The sequence below is a fragment of the Natator depressus genome, chromosome 8 (assembly GCF_965152275.1).
Source record: "Natator depressus isolate rNatDep1 chromosome 8, rNatDep2.hap1, whole genome shotgun sequence".
In the NCBI taxonomy this organism is placed as follows: domain Eukaryota; kingdom Metazoa; phylum Chordata; order Testudines; family Cheloniidae; genus Natator; species Natator depressus.
In genome coordinates this window covers 28863939-28881758 of record NC_134241.1, presented here as the reverse complement: position 1 = coordinate 28881758, position 17820 = coordinate 28863939, and the positions used below count along the sequence as shown (strand labels likewise).

Here is a 17820-nt window from a genome sequence, read left to right as displayed (position 1 = left end):
TTCCCAGGCAAGTGCTCTAACCACTAGGCTAAAAGTTATAAAATGGGCAGGTACCACCACCACCTCCTCCATTTTGAATGGAATTGCCGTTAGACTTATGATAACAGGTCAAATGAAACTTCAGTGAAAACCACACTGATGTTGAAACTCTGAAGGCCCATCAATTAATAGTTAATTGCTCTACCCTGAAGACTTGCAATATGACAACATTGATCCAGTGCAGAGAAATAATTTTTGCATGTGTTTGTGTCACGTGTTACTCACATTTCCTGAAACATCTGTTTGGGAGCTAACATCCAGATACTGTGGAGGTAATAAGGATACATTGCTGTCCCACAGGTCTGACTGTGATCCTCTGTCAGCCATGAAGCCATCCTTTAACCTGGCTAAGCTCTAAAACAAGAATTCAAAGTCATCTATTTTCTTGCCAGAAAAAATATCACCAGCTGCACAACACCATTACATTAAATGAGATATTTAAGCTTGAGTAAAAATCACAGTGACCCTTCTTTGATAAATAGTTCCTTACTAGGAACATGCGTCTCACAGCAAGCTTTTCTTTGATGTTCTTGCTCTCATTTTAGAGATCTGGGGATGATAAAGTGCTTTAATTGAAGCCAATGTCACATCATACCATCTTTGAGTTTGTGATCAGTAAATAAAACCAAAAGGATGACAGCTCCACTCCAAATGTGACGTTGGGTTATTTTATATTAACTCCTGAACTAATAATTATATTCTTTGAAATAAAAGATTTAGTCTGCCCTAGATATTGTGAACATTTCCAGTTACATCATATCAACTTTGCAAGAGTGTTTCAAGGCCATGCCTTGTCCTTTCCATCAATGGCTCATTATTGAAAATTATTTCAGTACCTGAATGAGATCTTGTTTTTCCTTCTCTCCTGAAGTGATTGCTTTCTTGATAGCTTTCATTTCACTTAATATGGCTTGTGCTTCATCAAGTTTGTATCCACCTTGAGTATCAGACATTTTCATATCAATTCTGCATGAAAAGTTACAAAATAAAAAGAGGAAAGAGACTTAAAACACTCAAGATATGCCCAAAATAATTTAGGCACGTGACGCTGTAGTTCAAGTTTATTAAAGAAATTTTACATGAATGCATTTCAAATGCTAAAACACATGCAACTTTCTGTGTCCGCTTCCTAGCATGTAAACACTCTTAATCATGGGCTGTCCTCACCCATAAGAAGGATACAACATAGTTAGTGCATGATCATGGTTCTTTTTCCCTTTTGAATATATGCAGTTACATTAACCTCATGATATGCAGTTACATTAACCTTGAGAATTCCACTATTCTGAAGCTAACTAAGAGGGGCTACTTTAATGCCATCCCTTTGGTTTTTGACATGCCCGCAATGAGAAACAAGTGCAGTGAAATAAAATTCCTACTATTGCCAACATCATATGTTGGGAGTCAAATTCCGGTGGAATTACTCCAAACTGATGCCCATCTAACAAGAGCAGAATTTGGACCATAGACGCTTTTACTTGTCTTCCTTCATGTGTTTGTAAATGTCAACAGAACAAACTTATTGAACATGTCTCTCATGTCTCTGTGATAACTTACAGCTTGACACTGCAAACACTGTTTGCAATGCTCACCATACTCAGTTGTCTCATTCACAATGTAATAAGCATTTTCAGAATTAGAGGGCCCAAAAGTCATGTTCCAGAAAGCACCTGGCCCAGCTGAAAAGTTAAGATGAATATTCAGGTCTGGTATTTTCAGATGTCTTGGCAAGATCCCCTCAAAACTGTAGAACATTACAAGGATTTCTCCACATGGACAACAGCAGGATCAGTCTAAATGTGTATTGAGAATGGTACAAGGGAGACACTTTTGGCATGAGTCTTATAGAATATGCCCTTAATTAGTCTCCAGGTACTGGGCATGTTGCCACTTTGATATCTTCAGGATGAAGGAGCTCCTGTTATTTTCTATATCACTTATGTTAGTAGAATATGAAACAGTGGATTTTACAATGTACATGACAAAAACATGTAAGTAAACTTGTATAACCCAAGGACTATGGTATTCCTGAAAAATGCCAATAAATCTGAAAATTGCAATCTAAAGTGTCAGCTCAGTGCTCCAAAATTAGCGTATCGGACACATTTTAGCAGCAAAGTGAGGCTAGTGTCACCTCAGGGTGAGTACAAAATTAAATCATACGAACCCCCCCTCACAGTACTCTCTTCTCGATTCTAGTATAAGAGCTTTGTACTTCCAAGGACTAAGCAGGACCACCACAGAGAGGGGGAGAGTAAGAGGAAGTATTTGCCTAGAGGTATGGCTGTTGTTACTGCTTCAAACAGCAACAGGCAGAGATCTGCAGCCTGCAGGGAGGTTGTGGGGGCATCTGCACAGAACTACCATACAGTGAGTTATGCTTAATATATTTGTACAGGATTGATTGATGTACTCCAACATTTTAAAACAGGTTAAGATGTAACTACCACTTAGGCATTAATAGACACAAATATTGTACACAGAGATCTTCAAGACACAACTAGTACACACTCCACCACTCTGCCTAAAGTGACAATTACAGATTCCACAACCCATCGAAAGCTAATCATCCATTTTAGGTTTCCTGATGATACAGGGCCTGAATTTCAGTAGGGCTTCAGCATGGTTTCTGCTAGTCCTGGCACTTTTGGCATACTAGCATGCGGGTGCAAGCATGGAAAATGGGATTTGCCTACACAAATTTCATCATCCAAACACATTGTTAGAATATACCACTTATACTAGTAGATGCTAGTGCAACAAGGTATATGCAAGTATAAGCAAGGACTGAGATCTGAGAGTTATCCCCAGAGGTCTTTGACATCTGCAAAAGGCAGACAAATCCATGCAACAGGAATTCCTTTTCTTCTTCCTTCATAGTGGTGCCCTAGCACAGATTTTTATCTTGATACTGCCTTCCCTTGAAAACCATGGAGTGTGACAAACCTAGGAGTCTTTCTATTCACTACCAGAAAATAGAAATCAAACTCCATGAAGTTAATATATTCCTTCCTTCAAAGTGTCATTAAACAAATCCTCTTGGTTAATGACAGGCAAAGTGAATCACTGCACATTTTCCCTGCTTCCACATTGGAAATCTTCCTTCTGTAAACAGGATAATTTTATTTTCTCCTTCAATTCATCACAGCAGGAGAAAGCTTGGAGGGCTTAGATTTAAGGAGCAACTGACAGAAGCTGTGAAAAAGTCATTTTTGTTCTATGTTTGTGCAGCACCTAGCACATCAGGGTCCCAGCCCATCCGTAGGGGTTCTAGGATGCCTGATAATATAAATAAATACTCCTCAGAGACGTGACATATATCTGAAACCAAATCTAGTAGCTGCTAAGCAACTGGTTTGTAAATTACAGAGGAAAGACTTCCTAAAAATGTGTAGGGAAACCAGTTTCGACATGTTCTGCATATTAAACAGAGCACAGACGTCATGGTGAAGTGGTGTATTCTCTTCAACAGAAGTAGGCTGAACAACTTGACAGCTGGTCTTTCCCTTCTCCCAAGGGAATTCTACTGAGAGGAGCTGGCACATCCATGAATTTGTAAGTGGTAAAAATTAACCACCTACACTATATGCCTCATTACTTAAGAAATGCTACACTGGTAAGCATCAGGGTCCTTGTCTTTGTACAGCTTTTCCTCAATGCCCCTAAAAACAATGACCCTTGAATCAAGACCCTGAGCCCTACCATGACATCAGTGTTAAGCAGTACTAGATGCAGTGGGCAGTACTGTAATTTAAATGATGACATAATATGGCCTCATGACATTGTTGGAAGTGCTTTTTGGAGTTAAGTCAGTTTGTACTTGCTCACATTTGCTACACTAGCACTTACGTGTGCAAGTGGCAGATTCTACTATGTGCTATGTGTGCTGCTTTTCGAGTCTGTCAGTTGTGTGCCCAGATGTTCACATCCTAGGAGCACACACAGGCACAGAAAAGGCTTGAATTATTCAAGCAGCTAAAGAAACTGGGGGTGGGGGTGGGGGTGCGGTAGTAGGGAGAGAGGAGAAGAGAGGAGGGAAAGAACTTTTCACCAGAAAATAAGATTGTGCATTAAAACTTACTTCTTTAGTGTCTGGAAGCCATGCTCTTTGTACTGCAGTTCCTGCCTCATATGAGCTACCTCTCTCTTCAATTTATTAACCTGTAGTAATTGGAAGAGCAGTGTTACATTTTCAGACTGATACATCCATTAAGATTAAAGGCATGGTATTATCCACACAATCAGAACACGCTTAATCAGGATGGGCATTTCAGGCTGAATCTCCCAGAATATCAATTTAGCACAACAACAGTGAATAGCCATAACTACTACTTCATCTGGACAGTATTATAAAATCACCCTTTAGTGGAGATATATTCATCCCGTTCCTAGAAGTTACGTAGCATCAAGTTAGGAGCAAGAGATGTGAAATTCTTAACTATTAAATACACAAGTTGACATATAAAGATTAAAAGGAAACAAATATGGAATGCAATGAATGTCATTTTTATTCAATAATGTTTAATGTCTTTACAGACTTTTTAAACATGGTTAAATAATAAGACAGCTGCTTAATTGCAATAATATAAGCCACCTACTGGGCTGTCCCAATTAAGAGATTTCATTGTACAATTAACACAGTGGGAAGATAATGCAAATTGTAAACACATGGACCCTGTAGTTTTCTCTATTATGCTCCTCCATAGAAGCCTGACTCACCTACTTTAGATTGGGAACAAAAATGACCAGAAGTAAAGCCTCCATGAGAAGGGACAGCACTCTAAAAATCTGCACTGAACTGAACACAAAATAGCTACCTGTGTCTGGAGACCATTCCTAGGTATTTGAAATTGCAGTACAAAGTCACCACCTAGTTAAATACCTCATAATATCTATAGCAAAATATCCTCTATCAGCTTTCAGGCAAGCTCAAAGCCTTCAAGAAAAATGTGTTATAGTTTAACTTTGGGACACTGACTTCAGAGAATTTCTGATAACTTATATTCTAGATTAAAGGCAGCAACATTAGCTCACTCAGCTGCCTTGGCATCTCCTTTAATATTTATCATGAGGTTTTGAAGCTTCTTAAGATCATTAGTGGAAAGCAAAGGTCCATCTGTACTTCTTACCCTGGATTTTGTAGTAGCAATTTCAGCTTTAAGAATCTCCGGGTCATATTTAGAACTAGACGATGAGCCAGAGTGCACTGGAATGAAGAGAATATGTTGAATTAAGAATTCTATTTTATGGTAGCGTGAGCTTTACAACACATCACACAAATCTGAAAGGACGACTCCAATACTGTACACACAACCTGAAGAGTCAATATTTATTCTCTGAGTCCTAATGCTCTTTCCTGAGGAGACCAATTTATTTTCATCTTCTCTGCTTCACTTCATGCTCCAACTCTCTCCCCATACTCTGAGCAAAACAAGACCTCCCGCAGTTCTCCCCCACCTCAAGATCCTCTTCTCCTCCCTGTGCTAGTTCTGCATCTTTTCTTCCAGTGTGACAGCACCCAGCAGCATGGTCCAATAATCACACTGGGAATGCATGCCAAAGAAAGTTGGAGATGCAGAACATGCTCCATCTGTAAGTCCTGATCTGGGACCAGTTCCCAGCAATCAAAATCCTTCCCTTCTACTTGGCCCAGTACCCGAACACTAGGTCCATGCCCAGTTGCTTGGTCTCCTGCAATATCAAATCCATTAACAAAAACAAAATACCCACACCACACCCCGGAGGCGGCGGGGGGAGATTGTACATAGGATTTCAATTTTAAAGTAGTGTTTTCTTGTAAACTAATCCATCAAATACACAACATAACAAGAAAACTGAAGAATGCAATACAGCCTTCTGAAGGGCCTGAGGACGTGGCAGACCATAGGATGTGCCGCTGGGGATTAGACCAATGTTCCATAAAGTGCAGCATCCTGTCTTCATCAGTGGGCACTGAAGGCAAAGCACTGCACAACTGCTTTCAGAAGGCACAGCACTGCACAACTGGGAGCTATTTTAAGGGGTGGCTAGCGACAAGGAAATTGTTTTTTGATCTCTGCAATGATCCATTTATGCCCTGTAGTACGAAACTGTAGTTTTCTTTTCAGAAACATTAGCAGGATGCTATCAGAATCCTCCAGCATGAGCATACAGTTTATAGTTCACAGAGTCCTGAGTAATATACAACAGAAGTGAATGGGATTCAGAGAAAGAGAAAAGCTTCAGGAAGAGACCAAAATGTCTGGGGCTGTTTACTTTAGAGATGAGACAGGGGACATAATGGCATACAAGCTGGAATAGTGGCATAGCAAAGTTAGATTGAGCACTTCTATTTATCATCATAAATATAAAGGGAAGGGTAACCACCTTTCTGTATACAGTGCTATAAAATCCCTCCTGGCCAGAGGCAAAACCCTTTCACCTGTAAAGGGTTAAGAAGCTAAGACAACCACGCTGGCACCTGACCCAAAATGACCAATGAGGGGACAAGATACTTTCAAATCTGGGGGTGGGGAACAAAGGGTTCTGTCTGTCTGTGTGATGCTTTTGCCGGGAACAGATCAAGAATTCAGCCTTACAACTCCTGTTAAGTTAGTAAGTAATCTAGCTAGAAAATGCATTAGATTTTCTTTTGTTTAATGGATGATAAAATTAGCTGTGCTGGATGGAATGTATATTCCTGTTTTTGTGTCTTTTTGTAACTTAAGGTTTTGCCTAGAAGGATTCTCTATGTTTTGAATCTGATTACCTTGTAAGGTATTTACCATCCTGATTTTACAGAGGTGATTCTTTTACCTTTTCTTTAATTAAAATTCTTCTTTTAAGAACCTGATTGATTTTTCATTGTTCTTAAGATCCAAGGGTTTGGGTCTATGTTCACCTCTACCAATTGGTGAGGATTATTATCAAGCCTTCCCCAGGAAAGAGAGTGTAGGGCTTGGGGGGATATTTTGGGGGAAAGACATCTCCAAGTGGTCTCTTTCCCTGTTCTTTGTTTAAAACACTTGGTGGTGGCAGCATACTGTTCAAGGACAAGGCAAAGTTTGTACCTTGGGAAAGTTTTTAACCTAAGCTGGTAAGAATAAGCTTAGGGGGTCTTTCATGCAGGTCCCCACATCCGTACCCTAGAGTTCAGAGTGGGGAAGGAACCTTGACAATCCTCCTAGTAGAGATGAACATTTCAATGAAACTGAAAGGCAGCAAAATTAAAATTGCTTAAACAACTTTTAATGTAATCCAGAATTAGCCTGTAGAACTCATTGACACAAGATATAATTGAGGAAAATTTCTCAGCAGGATTTTAAAAGGTTTGGTCATTTATGTGGATAATGAGAACATCTAGAGCATGCAGCTATGTTAGGGTAATCCTCTGGTGGGTTGCCAGACAGTTTGTTTACATTTGCATGGCCGCTCGCAGCTCCCAGTGGCCGTGGTTCACCGTTCCCGGCCAATGGGAGCTGCGGGAAGTGGCGCGGGCTGCAGGGACATGGGAGCTGTGGGCAACCATGCAAATGTAAACAAACTGTCTGGCGGCCTGCCAGTGGATTACCCTGACAGGCCACATGCATCCCGTGGGCCACAGGTTGCCCACCACTGATCTAAAGTTTACAGTAATAAGGATTAAAAAAACCCAATCTCTTTTTCAGGGCATTAGCCAGCCTCTAACTGATTGGGTTAGGAAGAAACTTTGCCTTTTGGGGGGGGTTCAATGTATATTCTTCTGAAGCAGCTGGTACAGACCCCTTTCAGACAGAATAGTGAATTAAGTGGCCACCAGTCTGATCTGGTATAGCAATTATATTCTTAAATGCATAGACGGTACTACAGACATATCTGGATAGAAAGGGAAATCAGTGTGTTCTGATGACACAAACATGAGTGGTTTGGAATGTCAAAGCCCAGAGAAGTAGGTGTGTGCTACCTGAATATTTCCAACACTGTGCTAATGTATAACATTTTACAAGAAAAGAGAAAAGGAGTACTTGTGGCACCTTAGAGACTAACCAATTTATTTGAGCATGAGCTTTCGTGAGCTACAGCTCACTTCATCGGATGCTGAAGTGAGCTGTAGCTCACGAAAGCTCATGCTCAAATAAATTGGTTAGTCTCTAAGGTGCCACAAGTACTCCTTTTCTTTTTGCGAATACAGACTAACACGGCTGTTACTCTGAAACCTGTCATTTTACATGAAAACTTACATAATATACTCAAATTATTTTGCCATCCATACATGTTATTTCAGAAAATAAATATAGTGTGGCAATTTGCTGAGGTTAATCTAAGTCAGCATCCAGCAGAGGAAGAGATGCAGTCAGGCCCAGCACTCACACAGACAGACCCAGAGAACAGTAGGAAGTGGGATGAAAGGAAAAGAGAAAATAGGCAGTGTGAGTGGACAGGAAGAGGTGGCTGGAAGACCACTTATATAGAAAATGAGGACAGGGAATCTTCATAAAATTGACTGCTCAGCTACAAAGCAGGAGATAACACTCCAGTCATCATACAGTTGACATATCTGTGAAATAAGAAGAACATTTGAATCATTACTAGCTATTGACAATTGTTCCAAGGCCAGAGTTTCAGAAGCAGTCCTTGATTTTGCCTAACTTGAAACATCACATGGAGAATCTTTGGGTGGTGTGGAAGAGAAACAGCTAGCTCTATACTACTGCTCATCCAGCCCCATTGTAAGGAGTGCATGTGGATGGATTTGCTTGACAAGTATAATTACACAGCATTCAGGGAATTGCTATGAATGTGAGCACCAAACCATTCCTTGACAGCCCCAGGTTTCAGAGGAGCACACAGGTGGCAGATAGGCACATCTGACCATGTCCCTTTACCCTCCCACCACACACTGTCTGGCACAGCTGGGGATCTAGCATTAATTACATTTAATTACCTTACAGTTTGCTAATCCCCATACTGACCATTTGCCCACCTGAGATACTGGTGTCTCTCCTCTTCAGCCTGATTTAGTTTGAAGACAGATAAGCCAGAGAGAATAGGTAAGACACTGCCCTTGATGTTAAAGGTCTGTCCTATCAGGAGCCAGCTGCAAAGAGTTAACTTTACTCCAAAACCAGTTACAAAAACAAGTTACAAATTGTTTTCCTGGTTGTATCATGATGCTGTTTCCCACTTGCTAGACAGTTTAATACTTACAGCTGATCTGAGAGCCCAGTTTGTGTTCCCAAACGTCATGTAGCTGCCTGTATTCCTGCTGGGCCAATTCAAGTCTCTGCTGTTTCACCTGGTAGATCTCTTTCTGAGCAGCGATTGCCTCTTGGGCCAGTATCAGATAGTCCTTCAGCATAAGTTCCTGCTCCCGCCGCCATTGCACACGAGGGTCCTCTATCTGTGTGGATTCTTAGCAGAGATAAAAGTCCTTACTCAAAAGATGGACAGGATAATATCACTCAAGAGAAAACAAAGACACCAAGAGAAAAAGTGTGCCTAGCATCACCTCCCCTCACTTACGTCAGTATTTAGAATGAAACTTCCAAATCTTTTTTGTCTGCTAAGTGTCTAGCAATCTGCAGATCTAAAATGAAATTGGTTGAATTACTGTATAAAAATGGTAAATGGTAAAATAATAAGTGCTAGTTTCAGCAACAGATTCTATTTATGCAAAAAGTTGTTGTGGAACAATTTCTATTCTTATTAATATATTTTTTTTTAGATAAAATATTAAGGGCTTGAGACTTGAGACTGGGATGTGCTCTACTGGGGGCCATGATCTGTTCTAAATATGTAATTTATATATGCCACTTCACAAACCAAGGAAAACATTGTTACAGATACAACACTATCCATGTGACTTCCCTATAGTCACAGCAACAAAGACTGCAAAATAAAATGTTTGGCAGTGAAGAAGGACTAAGTCTGTAGGGGGGCAGCAGGGAAGAAATCAATATTTTAATCAGATTCTAAAATAATATTACAAATACAGGATAATTAAGTCATTTAATGTAGCCAAGTGCATCCCTTTAAAGCCTGGTCCACACTTCAAACCCAGTTCAACTTCGCTACAAACTTTCAGGGGTGTGAAAAATCCACACCCTGAGCACTGTAGCTATGCCAACTTAGTCTTCAATGTAGAGCGGTGGCTCCCAAACTGGGGTTTGCAAAATGTTACAGGGGATTCTCAGGAAAAAATTCCCTAATGGCGGACAGAGCTGTCCCTAGGGATAGCATGGGGCCAGCAGCCTGGAGCCCCAGGACTTCCAAGAGCTAAGCAGATCAAACCAAGCATATCTAAATCTCCTCAGTGTGATAAACTTCAAGACTCCTTGTAAGAAATGGAAAGGGAGGTGCATATTTTTTGCTGTTTTTAAAATTAAATAGGAAGCTAGTGTTGTTTTAAAAATTATTATGAAGAACAAGTTTAAGCTTTATTGTAACATGCGTTGTTTGCCCGGACTGTTCAAGACCTGAATGCTTGTGTGGGAGGAACTCTTTGAGTTGGTTTCTTAAATACCTTCATGCTGTTTCATGTCTGATACTCCTTGATGAAACATAGGAGCCTTGTCCTCTAACAGGCTAATTCAAAGTGATACAAGTGAGATCTACGAAAGTGAGATCTTGGAAGAGTGTTGCCATTTTCATAATGTAATAAAATACTATAATGATTAATAATTAATAATAAATAGTGTGTAATAAGCATGTCATAAAAACAAATTTTATATTTCCAAGATCAGTGCTTTTATAATTTATACTCCGGTAAAGGAGAAAATCCCTGGAAATATTCATTTTTAGGAGGGGGTTCACAAGACTTGACATTTTAGTGAAAGGCGTTCACAGGTTGTTAAAGTTTGGGAACCACTGATGTAGAGGCAGCTAGGTCAATGGAACCTAGCTACCACTGTTCAAGGAAGTGTAGTTTCTACAACAATGGGAAAAAACCTTCCATATCTGTAGTCTACATCTATACCATGGCATTGTAGCAGTCGCGCCTATACTATAGACATGGCCCAATTACGTTGTGTCATTAGTGCCTTGAGACAGGACTAAACTTCTATTTTCCCCATTTAAAGGATGTACAGCAGTATCATTCTACTCATTTTAAGACAAAGGAGCAAGGGGGAGACCTGTTAGAAGGAAAATAATTTTTACATAATGGAACTGTCGCTGTCCTGGACAGTTTAATGGACTCTGTGGGCTCCATTATTCCGATACAATGAATTCACAGCCTTCTATGAAGAAAAGTCACATAAGGGTCACTTAAGTTGCCACTCTTAATACGACTTATATTTTAATTCAATTATTTCATTTTCGTGGTGTGAGCGAGTGTTTCAAAATTTCTCATTTTTCTCTCAGCTCTACTGTATTTGAAATTTGAAATGCAAATTTCAGGCAAAAACAGGAGTTGCCATTATTCAGCTAACTTTAAATGCTCTAGGATGCCTGAACTGACAATGCTTGAATGAGGATGTCTAGTTACTATGTATTGAATAATTAATAAAAAGGGCCTGGTTGAAACCATCTGTGGGACACTAATCTGCATATTTTAAGAGTTTCTTTAAATATTTAGAAGAAACTGCCAGAGCTGAAGCTCAGAAGAGGTCTAAAGTCAGCCAGAATATTATCTTCATAGTTGGAAGATACAGGATCAAGAGAAGCACACCCATTTTGATGAAAACCCTAGATATACTTACAGCAGTTTAACCAAGGCCTCAAAACTGTTGGCATTACTCTACAAGGGGGACACAATTATGCTGGGGGAAAGCCTCCTAACACAGAATATCCCTCCAGTAATGTGTTTTTAAATAAGTGCTTGCTGTGCATGTGTAGCTAGAGACATGCAGCACACACATGGTACTTTAAAGAAGTGAAAGTAATGCAATAACTGGCACAGCCTGAACATACAGGTTACAAAAACAATACAAACCAAAATCCCAAGAGACGCAGCAGTCTAGTTTAGACACAGCCTTTTCCCACAAAAGTTTAATATTGCTACCATTAGTGTAGGCAAGATGTGAGCTGCTGTGGGTCTGAAAAGCTGTTTTAAAATCACTTCTAAAACCGGTGGCTAGTTTCCGCTATCTGAGGTCTGTCATCCTCTCAAGGTGTGGGTGAGGCCATACGCTGTTCCAGCAGGACATGAAAGCTGCTGAAGTGTTCTGGGTAACCTTAGAGTAGGGACAGAGAGAGGAGCAGTGTCTGGAATGCACAGCATCAGACAAGCAACAAGAATTTGAAAATCCCAGTGGCAGTGCTCCCAGCTAAATTTTAGCAATCCAAAACCACTCTGATTCTCAGTGAATCACTCAGCTCTTCCTATTTGGAAAATTCACTTTGCTTTGTGTCCAAAGCCAGAAGGGCCAAATCTTCAGCAGAACACCCCACGGAAGCTGCATGAAACTTCCCATGCATGTGACTTGCCCAAGATCATGTAGTAGGTCAGCACTGGAACCAGAATTAGAAACCACAGACTCCTGATTCGTAATTGCATGCTTAATACATTAAATCAGAATACCTCTGAGGAATACTATTTAACCTTAGAATCTTGGACTCCAAGTCCGTAAGTCGGGGATAATTTACCTACCCATAGCTACAACCTCTCACTGTATATTTTCAGAGACTACCTGTACTAAACAGAATACCCCCATTTGGCACTTGGGGAACTGAGACACCACCACAATTCAGAAGTGTGAATTTGAGAGAAAGCAGCTGATTTTTCAAACACCAAAATTATGTTTGTTCAAAGTTTCATGAAACACATTATGAACTTCTAAAAAATTGGCAAAAATCTTTTTAAAATGTGACAGCTGACAGGTATTGCCTTGGTGCTGTTTAAAAAACAGTTTGGGTTCTTCCCCAGCCCTCTTTAGCATATCTATATCGCATTTTTCAATGCAGTTCTTAGTTCAAGTGACCTTTGCAGATGTGAGCATGTGAACTGAAGCTGAACTAAAAAGTTTGCTTTCTCATGAGTAGTGTTAATACTGCCAAGGATTGCAAGGTGATTTCACCTACCCAAGAAGTAGATCAGTGTTCTTATCCCCTTTTTGCAGATTAGTAAACTGAGGCACGGGCAATGTGACTTTGCTATTAACTTGCTGTGTGACCAAGGAAAAGCTGGAGACTGAAAACCCAGGCGTTCTGATGTGCAATCCTGTGCATTGGCCACAAAACCACCTTGCCCCCTAGTTTTCTGCTCACATATACTCACCTTTCCCCTCACCATGGTCTCTAGTCCACTACCTTGTCCTCCCCGTTATTGCTGTAGGGAGTGTGAAACTCCACTACTTCTCAGTCTTCTGTCCCTGCATTTTTTTAAACCCTCTTGTCTCTGCCCATGCTGGGACCTGTGAATGCTCAGGACCAAACAGCAGCTATGCTGGCCATCTATTCTTCCCCACTTCCTGCATCAATGTGCTGCACTAAGAAGCCTGGCAGGGGTGAGGGAACCTGCAAAAGGGAAAAGGGAGGAAGCCCTGACAGCATCTGGTCATTGGAGGATGGGCTGAAAGGAGAACACTTCAGCTGACATAAGACACACAGTAAGGGCAAATGTGACTCATTCAGGTAAGTGATACTTGGCAGGAGACTAATACAGAAGATCAACTATGCACTTGTATAGGGAGACCACAATCTGTTCTCTCTTGCATCAGAGCATTTAATTCATCACAACTAGTAATCAAAGCATCAAGCTACATTCCCCCAGTTGCGGCACTAATTGAGCGCCAATTACAAAATATGCAATCATGATCAATAAAATTCAGGCACAGGGCTCGATTCATCCCAGTTGATGTGAGAAGGTGCCTTGAGACTGTCAGATGAAGAGATTATACAAGCACAAATTATTCTGTAATTTGTTGTTTTTTTGCTTGTGTCTATCACTCAGTTCAGAGCTTGTTGTAATGGTTTTGTGTTTGAAGAATAAAGGCTCACTTTGTTAGCATCACTGTTTGGCAAGAGAATTTTGGCTTATCTCAAATGAAGCTCTGAAAAAAAGTTGTACTGCAGTCTGAGAAGTACGAAGTTGGGAAGTTCATTAATAATATACGATAGATATATAATATTCTGGGTATGCAATTCAATTGAACTACGTTTACTTTATCTCAGATAGTAGGTTAGAAGTGTTCTCAGCTCATTTCATCTGACTGGTTGCTGGCATTAGATTTAATTTAGCTCTGTCCTTGGGTGTACTGCTTATAATTAGACTGAAATTTTTAAACCTGCTACCACACTGAAAATTCCTTCCCCTACAGGACAAAATGAAATAGTCCCTGGGGAGCGGGTATCACTCTGGTCTCTTCTCCAAATGATTCTGTAAGCAACCAACACAAGATGAGTCTGTTAATCAGCCACAGAAAGCTGAATATGGTTTGATCTATTATGGTTATGAATAGAGCTGGTTTGGAAAATGGGAGTAGTGATTTTTCTCCCCTCCTCCCAATCAAAATTTGTCGATAAAGTTTCAAGCCAGTTCTAGTTCTGAGTAAGAAGATGCCACCAATATACCTGCAATATTCTTTAAACTGTCTGGTGCCAAGTATCTGTGGGGTGTGCCATCCATGAGAAACCAAAGCTTTTAAGAGTAACATAGTGGTCATTCAGGCCTCAATCCTTCAATTAGATTTGCATGAGCAGAGCTGCACTGAGTTCAATGAGGATATGCCAATGTGAATCAGACTGAAGTATCAGGAGCCCAACGCAGCTACAGAAAAGTATTGTCTACTTCAGGTTTATGGAGCAAGCAGAACAAGTATTTCCAACCAACTTCACTGAATGCCTTCTCTGCACTGAATAAAAATGGCCACCATACTAAGACACTATATACATTTCTTTATAGTGTCTTAAAGACCATGCTAATTAGCAAGATTGGATGGTCAGTGGGAACATTTTTTGGAGTTTTCCCTGTCTGAAGAGTTTCTCTGATGAGTTCTTCTCTTAAGAGTCAGTGGTAAGAAATAGCTAGACAAAGCTGATTTGTATTCCTTCTAGAATCCTGCTGGGAAGATTAACAGAGCAACTCTTCTTGCAGTTTAATGACAGAATTGCCTTCAATACCTCTGCCTCTAATATCCCTGTCCAAAGTATTTCTCTGAGCATCTGTTAGCTGTGACAATCTGAATGAGTCAAAGCAAGTTAGTCTATTCCACAAAGCAAGGCCTACTTTTCTCTATATATGCTAGAGTAAAGTGATTTCATTTTGGGGGGACGAAATCTAATTATTCTTATTTCTTTGCAAGAGCTGTGCCTTTCAGGGGGCTGATTCTAATACAACTCAAAAACACACTTACAATGACATTTCATATCAGCAGCCTTTGTAATATGTATCCAGTGTGACAAAGTTCCTGCTCTACCTTGGTGGGTCTTGCGCTTATTGGCGGATTTGCTCGCCTTGGAGCTTCACGGCAGCCCTCAGCTTGGCCGTTTTTCTGAATTTACAGTCCAGGTCGACTCCTCCTGTGTCTGACCAGGAGTTGGGAGGAACCTGGGCTTGCCCTCTACTCCGGGTTCCAGCCCAGGGCCCTGTGGAATGCAGCTGTCTAGAGTGCCTCCTGGAACAGCTGTGCGACAGCTACAACTCCCTGGGCTACTTCCCCATGGCCTCCTCCCAACACCTTCTTTATCCTCACCATAGGACCTTCCTCCTGGTGTCTGATAATGATTGTACACCTCAGTCCTCCAAAGTCCGCATTCTCACTCTCAGCTCCTAGTGCCTCTTGCTCCCAGCTCCTCACACACACACCACAAACTGAAGTGAGCTCCTTTTTAAAACCCAGGTGCCCTGATTAGCCTTCCTTAGTTGATTCTAGCAGCTTCTTGATTGGCTGCAGGTGTTCCAATCAGCCTGTCTTATTTATCTCCAGAAGGTTCCTGATTTTTCTGGAACATTCCCTGTTACCTTACCCAGGGAAAAGGGACCTACTTAGCCTGGGGCTAATATATCTGCCTTCTATTACTCTCCTGTAGCCATCTGGCCCGACCCTGTCACACCACGTTATATGTTTGGACATCACAACATCCCATGGCAATAAGTTCCACAGGTTAGTTGTCTGTTGTGTGAAAGGTACTTCCTTTTGTTTGTATTAAATCTGCTGTCTATCAATTTCAAAAACATTCCCTGTTACCTTACCCAGGGAAAAGGGACCTACTTAGCCTGGGGCTAATATATCTGCCTTCTATTACTCTCCTGTAGCCATCTGGCCCGACCCTGTCACACCACGTTATATGTTTGGACATCACAACATCCCATGGCAATAAGTTCCACAGGTTAGTTGTCTGTTGTGTGAAAGGTACTTCCTTTTGTTTGTATTAAATCTGCTGTCTATCAATTTCAAAAACATTCCCTGTTACCTTACCCAGGGAAAAGGGACCTACTTAGCCTGGGGCTAATATATCTGCCTTCTATTACTCTCCTGTAGCCATCTGGCCCGACCCTGTCACACCAGCTACTGTACTTTGAAATAAATATGCATGTTTGCACTCAATTTCTCTGAAAGCCGTCTAAGCTTCTTGTAATGCACAATACTTTGGGCCCATGGAGCAGCCTTACCAAGAGGGCATCCAGAGGCTTAGCCTCTTAGTGCTGAGAATGAAACTGCATGAAAACTACAAATATTAACAATCTCAAGATGGTGTACCATTTTACTATATTCCAAATCTACTTTACTAAAAGTTTTGCTTCTGAAGAGAGAGAATGAAGAGCTGTATTAAGCAAACACCTCCCCCATACACTTACAGAACCCCTAGAAGTATTTAGAGACAATGGGTGAAATTCAGCCTTGTGTGGAGGTAAGCACAAGGTCTTTGCACCATTTAAGTGCTTTGAGCTGACCCTCTGCACGGAGGTGAATTTCACCCAGAGAGTGGACTCCCATCCTCAGCACCCAGGTCCTTTAGGAACTTGGTCTTTTCATCAGCTGGGGAGTGATAACCCATTTGTAGCATATAGAGGCTGATGAACTGCAGAGGCCCAATTCTCCCCTTCACACTATGAATGCAACTCCTAAGGCAGGGGCAGGCAAACTTTTTGGCCTGAGGGCCACATTGGGTTTCCAAAATTGTATGGCTGGCCGGTTAGGGGAGGCTGTGTCTTCCCAAACAGCCAGGCATGGCCCAGCCCCCGCCTCCTAGCTGACTCCCCCCCACCCGCGCTTCTCACCCCTGACAGCTCCCCCGGGACTCCTGCCCCATCCAACCCACCCTGTCCCCTGACGGCCCCCCCGGGACTCCTACCCCATCCACCACCCCCGGACACCCCCCCCCCGACTGTCCCCCGCCACCCAATCCAACCCCCCACCTCCTTCCTGACTGCCCCCCCCGGAATCCCTGCCCCATTCACACCCCTGTCCCCTGACCACCACCCCCAACTCCCCTACCCTCTATCCAACCCTCCCACCCCCACTCCCCCCCTGCTCCCTGCCCCCTTAAGACACTGCCTGGAGCACCAGTGGCTGGCAGCGCTACAGCTGTGCCGCCCAGTGCACCGGCTCAGGCTGCGGCTCTGCAACTGTGCTGCCTGGCCACCCGCAGCATTGCACCGGCAGCGTGGTGCGCTGAGGCTGCAGGGGAGGGAGGACAGCGGGGGAGGGGCTGGGGCTAGCCTCCCAAGCCAGGAGCTCAGGGCCGGGCAGGAGGGTCCCGCAGGCCAGATGTGGCCCGTGGCCGTAATTTGCCCACCTCTGTCCTAAGGAGATATTTGCATCCTGCAAGAGGGAGAATCCAGCTCCTGGAGATTTAGGTCTTCTGGGTGGAGTCAAGGTGCAGGGAGTGGTCTATTTGTGGTGATCATGTTGTTTGGCTATTGGAGCTTATTTCTAATAT

General features: G+C 42.0%; 1 protein-coding gene across 3 annotated transcripts in view; it reads right to left on the bottom strand.

The window, feature by feature from the left end:
* The window catches only part of WWC1 (WW and C2 domain containing 1), a 136031-nt gene that overhangs the window by 54631 nt on the left and 63580 nt on the right, over positions 1-17820 (bottom strand). For all 3 annotated transcript variants that reach the window (XM_074960667.1, XM_074960668.1, XM_074960669.1), the window contains 5 exons: positions 9205-9408; positions 5169-5245; positions 4121-4200; positions 876-1005; positions 265-393 (listed from right to left, as the gene is read on the bottom strand). In XM_074960667.1, coding sequence (XP_074816768.1) covers positions 265-393; positions 876-1005; positions 4121-4200; positions 5169-5245; positions 9205-9408 — 620 coding nt within the window. The remainder of the gene's footprint in view (positions 1-264; positions 394-875; positions 1006-4120; positions 4201-5168; positions 5246-9204; positions 9409-17820) is intronic.